The following is an 11,088-nucleotide window of genomic DNA, read 5'->3' as shown; positions in this document are numbered from 1 at the left end:
AGCAAGTTGCTTACTGTCCGTACAGTCTCTCGGAGGATGCCTCTCACAGGAGCTGTTGCTGCTGTGGCTGTAGAGGTGGGACTGCCCGCCCCTAGGTTCTTCCCTGTACCAGGCTTTACCTTGTCTCCACCTCTCCTGCACAGAGTTACATGCCACCTCAAAAAATGCTGCTGCCTGGCCTGGGCTTGCTGTGGCACAGGGTCTCTGCACCCTGCCCAGTGAAGAGCAAGTGGAGATGCCTCCTGTGGTGTTTTGATGCAGCTGAAGCTCCCCTTGGGGGGGAGCAGAAATGGACTTTTTACATTAAGGTGCTGCAGGTGGGATCTGATAACCCCAAGCAAGGGACCTTTAATGAAGGTTGCTTTTCCCAGAGCAGTGTCTCTGTCTTGCTATGAGTGTTCAACCCACAGTTTCAGGGTGAGTGTTCCAACTGCTGAATCCTTAGTGACAAAACCTCTATTTTATGTCAAGGTGATCTTGATTTCTTTGAAGACATGTATTTGTCATTCAGCGACTTGATGCCTGTTTTCTTTGGATGCTGAGTGTGGCAGCTCTTTGCAGCAGTCTCTATGACATCCAAACTTTCCACATACCCAAAACTGGTGTCTGTGACTCCGGTTTCTGTCATCTAGAACGCAGCAGTGGCTGAGTCCCGCAGCATCCCACTCTTCTAGTCTCACCTGGGCAGGTGAGATAAAGTTTTTCTCCCTGCTTAAACCCAGCTGTGCCATCCTCACAGCCTTAGGAGTGTGGGAAGTTCAGTTTCCATACTTTGTAGCGGCCTGAAGGCCACCTCGCAGTGCACTGTTGGATGCCTTCTTGGAATTGCTGTAGGATTAGACTTTCTCCTGTCACTTCCAGCAGTTGAGATGCTGAAGGCCTGCGGTGGCTGATATTTTTATCTAGCCTTCTATAGGCTTGATTGACAAGATCTATACTGTCTTGAGGCAGATGTCACAATGCATTCCACTTTCTCCCCTCTTCCTAAACGGGCATATGGCTGCTGCTCTCTGTTCCTTTGGAGCGATCTCAGACCGCAAGTGGGAATGAGCTCAGTGGAAGCGCTGCCAGCACCTAGCACTTTGTCCGGGGGAAGGAGTCTGAGAGAGCTGAGCTGTAAAGACCAGTAAGGCTTTTCTGTCTTCATCTTGCCATTTACGGAGCTTGTGTGACTGCTGTCTTCATCTTCTATAGCTGTGTTTTTCACAAAGGGCAAGAGGCAAAATTGGAGTTATTGGACCAGCTCATTGATGTCTCTTTGGCGTAAGCTGATCCTGTGAGAAAGCCCATCCCTGGAGCTTGCTTTTTCCACGTTAATCGAGCTGCACACTTGCTCTGCCATGCCTGTGCCTGGGAATGTGTTGAGGGGCCTGACAAAGTGTGAACTGCCCAAACCAAATGTTTCAGCGGTGTGCCTGGCCATAGCTCTTCTCAAGCTCTTCCCAGATTTTACTGCAAAAGTGGCTACTCATTTGCTTCTGCTCCTTGCCTTGTCTCTGTGGGTCTGTGCCCTCAGCTCAGCACTAGCCTCTTGGTCCCGCTAACAGCTCCCTGCTCTTCTGCATTCCTCCAGCCACAGACAGGGAAGCTCACATGGCTGCCACAACCTGTCTCTTGCCTCTTCATGAAACACTTGCTTTGTTTTCCCTTAGGGTTTTGTCCTGGTTGCTACCAAATTAACCCCTTTGTGGTTTATTTGTGATCGTGAACGCTTTGCTGTGGAGCTGCTCGCGCTAGGCATAGTGATAGGATTAACTGGTGGCATTGCATCAGCTGGGTGTGTGCAAGGGCTTCCCCCACGTGCTCCTTTGCTCCCGCACTGCAGGCAGCCCCGGCTGATGGCTGTGCAGGAACAGGGGTTGCGTAGGAAATCCAGGGTTTGCGGAAAGGTGTGGTATCTTTGAATTAACTGCAGATGTCTTCTGCCTGTCATAACCCTGACCATGCAATCCCCCGGCTGTGCTTGTAGACACTCTTGATTTTCCCCTTCTTTCCCCTCTCCTTTTCTGGATGTGCTTGGTTCCAGTGCTCAGCTGCTAGCACAGAGCAAGGCTGGTCTGAATCTCAGCATTTCCCTGCTGTATCTGCCTGGAGCAGGCTCTTCTCAAGGTGTATGTGTGTGTGTAGCTGCAGGGATGCCCAGGCCTGGAACAGCCACAGGGCCCTGGAGACAGGCTGCAGGCAGCTGTGGCCTCAGGCTTCAGGCTGGCTGTTGCCATAAGCCTGAAGCCAGCACTGCCTTTCCACAGGCACATACCAGCCCTGTCTTACTTTGTTCAACTCATCGATGAAAATGATGCCTCAGCCATGAGTTTGGCTATTTCAGTGCTCCCTACTCTGTGTCTCTGCCCTCTAAAGCAGTATTGTGTTGAGCATATGTAGCCAGGGGTTTAGCTGTCAGCCCCCTTGCCCTATGTCTACCTAACGAAGCCTTGTTTCTAATCAGACTGGGTGACTGGAGGGACTGGTCATTTACTTTGAGCAGAATATCCCTGCTGGCCTCATCTCGAGGGGACTGGAGATGTAGCAGCAAAGGGCATGCATTCCCCGCAGCTGGCGGACCTGCCTGGCCAGCTTCACCCCTCCTGCGTGTGCCAACGCTCCTTACCCAACTTACAGAGCGATGGCCCAGGGCTGTGTAAGCCCCTTCCCTTTGGGCTGCCATCCAGCTTGGCTGGCAGGGGAAGAGCAGCGAGCACACGCTGGGCTTGAGTGCCACACGTGGGACCGGCAGAAGTCGGTAGCTGGGAACTGGGAAGGAGACCCTGGCAGGAGGGAGGAGAGCAGGGGCAGTGGTGCCATGTGCCCCCCCACTGTGCTGCGTAATCGAGCAGGGGGAAAAGGGAAGGGGACTTCATTTTGGAGCCATCTCAGCCTTCTCTTGCCTTCTGTTACAGGGGCTGGTCATTGCCCTTTGTGCTCCTGTGACAGAGCGTGCCTCTGCCTGTTATCAGACGGTTATTAAGCTAATTGTGGAGCTGTCCTGTATCAGGACAAACAGTCCCTAATGGAGCCGTCTGCTCCCTGTCCCAGTGCCACACGAGTTGTTTGATCTGGGAAGAGTGTGTTTGCTGCTGAGGACTCACCCTGCCCACCTGCAGCCCTGCCCCACTGCGGCCCACCTCGGGGAGGGTGGAGGCAGCAGCTCACCCCTTCCTCGCCCCTTCCCCATCCTGCTGCTGAGCACCAGCCGGGCAGGATCCACGCCGCCCCGCAGCAAACACGCCTGGGGCGCCCACGGCCCCACCATCTGCCATGCTGCCACCGTCCCCGGAAGCAGAGACAGTCATGGCAGGGCCCAACCCGTCCTGCCCTATCGATTAGAGCAGGAACTAAGGCTGCTATCGAGAGCCAGACTGGCCCCAGCACCCTCCCTGGCACCCCGTGTCTGGCAGCTGAGGCAAGGTCTGGTGGTGGAGTCCCTGAGGCTGCCTCCATCGCGGTGCTGCGGCTGTAGCGTTTGTCCCAGAAGTAGATATTCTCCTTATCCCTGCACTTAATGCTCCCCCTCAGCCATATCTCCTCGAATACTGTCTCCCCTCGCTCTCGCCAGGCCGTGCAGCTACCCTGCCGTGCTCCACATGCTTGCTCCAGCTCTGCCCTCTGTCCCACAGGCGTAGCGGTTTGGGGCTGATCCTGCTTTGTGGCTGGTGACGGTGCTCCTGTTTCCTCTGCGAAGCTCGTCTCTGAGGCAGACCCCGCAAAGCTGCTGGTCTTGCACATCCTTCCTGCCCACGATGGGCCCAGGCTCCGTCAGCCTCAGCTGATGCGGGGAAGGGATGAGGGTGGGCAACACCCTTCGCCCGCCACCTTCCTTTCCCGGCTGTTGTGGGTTTGCCCTCTGCCCCAGGCACAAAGGGTGATGCCTCTTCAGGCGCTCGGGTGTTGCAAGCTCAAAATGAGGGTAGAGCCCAGGGACACGCAGGGCACCGTGTTTGGGGAAACAGGGGGGGGCTCTGACACCGCTGGCCAGATGCTGACAAGCACAGTAATGCCTGTCCATGGGGTTGTCCAACACCAGGATCTGTGTTTGGCCTCCCAAGGCAAGCTCTGCCCTGCAGCCCAGGCGTGGGCTGGCTTGTGCTGCACAAAAATGCTGCCGCGGCTGTACCTGGCTCCAGCCCAACAAGCGGCTTCGTTCTGGGTGCAACGGCCTCGGTTTGCAGCGCCCCAGTGGGTCACGCTCTGCGGTTTAACGCGAGGCTGCTGTGGGGGCTTGTTCTTAATGCGCCAAGTACCAGAGTCAAAGGGTCATGTAGGTCGCTGGCAAACTGCTCAGCTGCCTGGGGCTGAAACCAGGCTGGAGGCAAGACCTGGGAGAACTTGAAAACTAGCGGTGACTGTGGAGAAAGAAGCCCCCAAGCAGCTTTAACCGCCTGGCAAGAGCTGGAGGTTCAACAGCTGGCTGTGTGCTGCTGGCCCTCCCCAGCCCTCCGGGATGAGGTCCTTGTGCCAACAGCCTCCTGCTCTGCTCCCACCTCTCTGTACCGCACTGTGGGTGTCACCCGGCTGCAGCCCCAGGCTCCCTCCCTGCCCTGGAAACTTCCCTGCATCCTTCCAAAAGCCCAAGTTTCTGTGCTTGGCTTGCTGTCTCCCTGAATATGCCTCCGCCTGTTGCTCCTGGCCTGGGATGGAGGGGGTGCCCAGGGATTGCTCCCAGAGCATCCGTTGCTGGATCTGCAACAGCCATTTCCCCTTCCAGAAATGTTAACGACGCAGTTTGCGTGCGTGGGGGCGGGATTCAACAGAAAGTGTTTATTCATAGCCAGGTCAAATCCCCTTCCTTCTGCTGCAGCTCTCCCTCCGTGGGGCTGAAGCCGTCACCTGGGAAGGACCCATCCATGGGCAGGGGAGAAGGATTGGGCAAGAGACCCTGAAGTGGGGCCCTTTCCTACTTCCCCCGTGCACACACCCATGTCGGGGTGCAGCACACCGCTCTGGGGGGCTCCAGTTGCCCTCCCACATGAGAGCACCAGGCTGTGTGGGTGCTGGGGCAGCGCCGTGGTGGCTCTTGCTGACTTAAGGAAGCGTCAGGGAAAATGTCAGGGCTGCCATTACTCAGTGAGCCCAGAATAACCAAAAACCCACACCGGATGTGGCAGCCACGCTTCACACCCTGCTCCTTGCCCCCGGCGCTGCCCGCAGGGGGTGGGCAGAGGGGCCGTACCCACCCGTGCCGGCTGGTGGAAACCCTCCTGGAGGAGGAAGCATGTGTTTCAGTGGGAAGAACCAGCTTACGCAGACACCAGCTTCCCCTTGGATATTTGGGTTGCACAAGGCAGCCCGGCATCCCTCCCCATCCCCATGCAAGGGCACAAGGATGAGGTGCTCTGCCCAGGATGTCACAGGTATGGTTGGCCCAGTGAGGGGACTCGGCCCTGACAAAAAACCCCAGAGCCAATTTTAGCAGTGCAGAAAGTGAGTGGCCACGACCCGTGGCTCCGGAGTGGTGACTCAAAGCCATCACTCCATTGCTCTGGCCTTGGGGCAGCGATGCTATTGCCCAGGAAGAGCAGCGGTGACTCTCCAAGGGCACACCTGGAGGTGCCAGGTGCTCAGCCCCAGCCCTGCTCAGGGACCTGGCCGGGGGCAGGAGATGCGGCACAGGCTTCAAAAGATTTGAAGCGCATCGCCACCACACAGGTGAGAATTTTGCTCCATGTTCACACCATGCCTGTGGCCACCTGCCTGCCGGTGCTACCCGGTTCTTCCATCCTCTCCCTTTCTCCTCACCGGGAGAGGAACAATTTGCTGTCAGGGTCGTTGTCCAGGTGAGTCTCATGGCCAGGGCGCTGGCTCCCTCCTCTCCCCCTGCGGCCGGGCAGGGGCCGGACCCCGCCCGCAGCCCTGCGCGGCCTTCCGGGCCGGGACCGGGACCGGGACCGGGGCCGGGACCGGGGGCGGCAGCGCCCCGCCCCGCCCGGCGGCTGACTCACCCGGCGGGCCCGGGACCGGCCGGGAGGGAGCGGGACGGGACGAGTCCGGACGGGACGGGACAGGACAGCAGCACCGCGCCAAGCGCCGCGGCCGGTGGGTCGTTGCGGGGCGGTGGGCGCGCACCGGCGGGCGGTGCGGTGCGGGGCGGGCGGTGCGCGGGGCGGGGCGGCCCCGGGCCCCTTTGTTCGGCGGGAGGCGGCCGCGCGCCGCCCCACCGCTTTGTCCGCCGCCGCCGGCGGGAGCCGCTCGTCCCGGCCTGCCGTGAGTGGGGCCGGCGAGAGGGGTGCTGCGGGAGGGCGCGGGGCCGGGGGGCTGGGGCAGGCGCCGGTACCGGTACGCCGGGAGGACTGGGGGCGGCGGGGCGGGAGCCCCGGGCGTGGGCTGGGGGCCGCGGGCAAGGGGGATCGCGGGGGCCGGGATTCCCCGCGGTGGGCTGGAATCAGCGGGGCTGGGGACCCCGGGGAGGCCGGGGCTGGGGGCGGGGGGGGCGGGTCGCCAGGCTGGCAGGGACCCAGCGGGGGCTGGCCGGGGTCAGCGGGACGGAGGTCTCCGTGCGGGCAGGGGCTGGCGAGCCCCGGGTGGGCTGTGGCGCAGGGGGACCCTGATGTGGGCTGGGGAGATTGAGGTCCCTGGGCAGGACGGGCTGGGCCAGAGGGGGCCGGGGGGCCCAGGCTGCGGGGGTCGGTGGGGCCGGGGCTGTAGGTGTAGGGCCCAGCCGAGGCACATGGTGCTGATCCTGACTCACGGCGTGGCCGGGAGTCGGCGGGCGGCTTGTCGCCCTCGGCAGAGAGCTGGGCTCTGGCTGCCTGCCCGGGGGGACCCTGTCCCAGGCGGGGGCAAGGGGTGTGGGGAGCTCTGTGCTGCCCCGACTGTGCCCACCCCAGCTCCAGACCCACGCTGAGGTCTGTCCCTGTGTCACCCGTCCTTGGCCACCATGGCAGTGCCCACGTGTGTGCCTTTGCTTTCCCTGGGCTTGCCACCTCCCGGGGCTGCCCTCCTGCCTGGTGCCCTCACCTTGTCCCCTGCCCCAGGTGAGGGCTAAAGGGGGACACAAAGCACTCGTCTTCCAGTGGGGTGGTGGAGATGAGGACCTCGCACTGGGGAGACCGGGCAGCAGTGAGACCTCGCAAGGTGCTCGACCACAGGAGGATGGTGGCCCTGATGGACTGGGTTTGGGTCCTTGGTGCCAGCCTGTGCCACCTCCCGCAGCTCAGCAGGCTCTGCCGAGCACCAGGCTGTCAGTGAGAGCGTGTCCCCTGCAAGGGTGCTTGTGCTGGCTTTTCTGTTGAGGCGAGGTTGCTCAGGAAGCAGGCTGAGCTGAGCCAAAAAGATCCTCTTATTCTGGACAATAGTGGCGTGAGTGCAGCCGGAGCCATCGTCCGCAGGGACGTGCCCTGGCCAGAGGTGATGGGACAGAGCTGGCCAGAGAGCAGGCGAGGTGTAGGGGAAGCTGAGGGCTCTGTGGGGAGATGTCCCCTCTGCTCACTCAGGCAGCCCTGACACCTGCTGACCTTGCATCAGCTCATGTGCAAGCTGCCGAAACCAGGGGTGGTGGTGGGGTGTCTCCTCTTGTGTCTTCTCCTTTGGCCTGGAGCTGTGGCGTGGTCCTCACAATTTCCTCCCTGACCTCCGGTGTCAGCTGCTTGGCCAGGACTTTGTGCAATTCCTTGTCCGCCTCACGCGGCCCCTCGCCATTGCTCTCCTCCTCTCCCCCCGCCAGCTCTTGCTGTGGGGTGCGCTGAGCGCTGGCCACCGCGGGCTTTGGGGGCTTGTAAGGACTGGGAGGGTGGGGGTCCTGCAGGAGGGAGGGTGCAGCATGGAGGTTTGCTGGGGCAGAGCGATGCTGTATCTCTGCTGGCCCTAGAGGAAGAGCTCTGTGGGGTGCGGAGGACCTGGCTTGTGGGCATGTGGTGGGGGAGATGCCCCTCAGGGGACCCCCCTCGGCCAGGGCTCAGGGCTAGCAGTGGCAGCGGGCCAGAGGGGCTGCCATGGAGGGCCTGCGGCCCCCCGTGGGAGGGTGTGGGTGCTGACACAGGGTGCGGCACTGATTGGGGACCTGCCCAAGACCAGGTGGCAAATGGGTGCTGCATTGGGGAACACTGGGGACAGAACAGGGCGGTTCTGGCCCCTTCCTGTCCCCTCACAGTCCCCAGCTGGTGCTGCCCCGTGCTGCCATGTTTACCCTGGCTGTGCTGACTCTTGCCCCAGATGCGTCCTGGGGGAACGGGGATGTCCCAGCCTTTCCCCGGGTTCCCTCCACCCACCTGGCTGGTGGCGGGGTGGGAGCAGGATGCGGATGGGAGCGTGGGGAGGAGGCACTGGGCAGGGGATGTCTTTCTGGGGAGATGGCCACCCCGCACAGGGCTGTATTTGTGGATCTGTGGGTAAGAGAGGGGCCGTCAGTGCCAGGAGAGGTAGAGTGGCAGAACGGGGGTGGCAGCTGGTGGTTTGGGGGGTCCCAGTGAGGCTTGTGCTGTTTTACTCAGTGCCTGTTTGCGTGTCCCTTCCCCGCAGGGTTTGAGCCAACTGCCTGGCCAGGATGAGCTGGAGTTTCCTGACGCGGCTCCTGGAGGAGATCAACAACCACTCAACCTTCGTCGGCAAGATCTGGCTGACCGTCCTCATCGTCTTCCGCATCGTGCTGACAGCCGTGGGGGGCGAGTCCATCTACTACGACGAGCAGAGCAAATTCGTCTGCAACACGCAGCAGCCCGGCTGCGAGAATGTCTGCTACGACGCCTTCGCTCCGCTCTCCCACGTCCGCTTCTGGATCTTCCAGATCATCATGGTGGCGACGCCGTCGGTCCTCTACCTGGGCTTCGCCATGCACCGCATAGCCCGCATGCCCGAGTCCTCACGGCGACGGGCACCAGCAGCCCAGCGGGCACGCATGCCGGTAGTGCGCCGGGGAGCCGGGCGGGACTACGAGGAGGCAGAGGATGATAACGAAGAAGACCCCATGATCTTTGAGGAGATCGAGGTGGAGAAGGAGAAGAGCCCGGAGGGCGGAGAGAAGCACGACGGCCGGCGCCGCATCAAGCAGGACGGGCTGATGCGCGCCTACGTCCTGCACCTGCTGTGCCGCTCGCTGCTGGAGATGGCGTTTCTCTTTGGGCAGTACCTGCTGTACCGCTTCGAGGTGAGCGCCTCCTATGTCTGCAGCCGCAGCCCCTGCCCGCACATTGTCGACTGCTTCGTCTCCCGCCCCACCGAGAAGACCATCTTCCTCCTCATCATGTACGCCGTCAGCGGGCTCTGCCTCTTCCTCAACCTCTGCGAGCTCGTGCACCTCGGCGTGGGGCGCATCCGCGATGCCCTGAGCCAGTCCGACGGCCCCCCGCTCCCGGCCGGCGGCAGCCCCGCGCCGCAGTACCCCAAGAAAGCCCCCGGCGCACCCCCCACCTACCACTCGCTGAAGAAGGAGCCACCGCGAGCCCCGCTGCCTGATGGCAAGCTGGACTACCGGGAGAGCCTGGCCCAGGCGGCAGTGGCGGGTCGCTTCGCCCTGGCCGGGGCTCCCCCGGCGCACGAGCTGGACCGTCTGCGGGAGCACCTGCGGCTGGCCCAGGAGCACCTGGAGGTGGCCTTCCACCTCCAGCCCCCCCCCGCGCCCCCCCAGCCCTGCCCGCAGCAGCAGCCCTGAGGCCAATGGCATCGCCGCTGAGCAGAACCGCCTCAACCTCGCACATGAGAAGGGGACGGCCACCTGCGACAGGACCACGGGTGAGACAGGGAGGGGGACCGGTCCGGCTGACCGGGGTGGGGGTACAGGGGGGTTGACCATCGGTGCCCCTGGGGAGGGGATGCTATTCCCCCTGCGGCGGGTGCTAACCTGCTTCTTGCTCCCCGCAGGGCTGTGAGTGCCACCAGTGATGATGGCGGTGTCTGCCGGAGTGGCTGCCGCCACCACCGCGGGACAGGCAGCCTGCCAGGGGCACGGGACGGAGGGTGCCACACATCTGCCCGGTGGGGCTGGCCGGGCAGCCCTGCCCTGGTGGGCAGCGGCAGGGATGGGGGCCTTGGGGGACATTCCTACTTAATTTTTGAAAAGGGAATATCTTATTTTTGTACGTTTTTATACACTCGTCAGCGTGTGCACCCTGGCATTTTTATACTCTGCTCTCGGTCCCTGCTCTGGGCCTGCGCCCCCCCCCATCTCCCGTTTCACCCCCTTTTCCTCCTCCCGCACCCGTTTCCTGCAGCATCTTCTCCGCACACCTCCCTTTGCCCTCCCGTGCCCACTGCCATCCACTGCTGCGCTGGCCACCAAGCCAACAGGCGATGCCGATATTGCCCCCGTGACATGGGGGTTTCGGGGAGCCGAGCCTGGGGGTCCGGCTGGCCGGGCTGAACCATGGGGCGCGGTGCTGGGCTGGCATTGCACTTGAGGTGGAGGGGACAGCGGGGACCGGACGGGAGGGAGGGGTTCCTGGCGGTGCCAGTGCTGGAAGGTGCCGGGGGGGCCGTCCTGCGCAGCGTCCTGGCAGGGGGTGTGCGATGCGTGGGGCTGTCCTGCTGGGAAATGTCTGTGCAGAGGGCAGGGGCTGTCCTTCTCGCCGCCTCCACTCCTGGCCAGCCGCCCTTGGACCAAATCCCATCCCCTCCCACTCTGGCCGTGGGGCCGGGACCCCCTGTGTGGGGGCCAGGCCCTGGTCCCATGGCGGGGGGGACACGGCACCCCGAGCCAGGCTCGGCCGGGAGCCAGCGGGGCATTTCTCATCATCTCACCCTGGGTCACGCGGGGATTTTTGTAGTGTTGTTTTGTACTCAGAAATGATTGTCACTCTGTTTTTTTTTTCCTTCTTTTTTTTTCTTTTTTTTTTTTTTTTAAATATCTATATTAGTAAAGGCTGGAGACGTTTTGTACTGAACTGCTGCATCCGGTCCTTCGGGAGGAAGGGGTGGGAAGGGAATCCTGCCCAGCTGGGCTGGGGCGGGCAGCGCTGCCGGCTTGCCCTGGGTCCTCCCCGCTCGGCCCGGGGTGACTCAGTCGTTCCGGCCATGCGGGACCTCCTCCGTCTGCCTGGCGGAGCAGGATTGCTGCGGCCGCATTCCTACGTGGTCCCGTCCTCAGCGAGGGGCCCTGTGAGGGGCTTCCCCATGCCTCCCCATCCCACTGCCGCCCCCACGCCTCCCCATCCCACTGCAACC

General features: G+C 62.3%; 1 protein-coding gene across 1 annotated transcript; it reads left to right on the top strand.

Moving 5' to 3' along the window:
- Positions 1 to 6,095: 6,095 nt before the first annotated feature.
- LOC128912355 (gap junction gamma-1 protein-like) lies at positions 6,096 to 9,797 on the top strand. The gene is given in 4 exon segments (XM_054208107.1): positions 6,096 to 6,198; positions 8,452 to 9,535; positions 9,537 to 9,660; positions 9,790 to 9,797. Coding segments are annotated over 3 exon segments (1,191 nt in total). The 5' UTR covers positions 6,096 to 6,198; positions 8,452 to 8,476.
- Positions 9,798 to 11,088: the final 1,291 nt, after the last annotated feature.

The sequence above is a fragment of the Rissa tridactyla genome, chromosome 7, assembly GCF_028500815.1.
Source record: "Rissa tridactyla isolate bRisTri1 chromosome 7, bRisTri1.patW.cur.20221130, whole genome shotgun sequence".
Lineage (NCBI taxonomy): Eukaryota > Metazoa > Chordata > Aves > Charadriiformes > Laridae > Rissa > Rissa tridactyla.
Note: the sequence above shows the minus strand (reverse complement) of the source record. Positions and strands in the feature narration are given on the sequence as shown.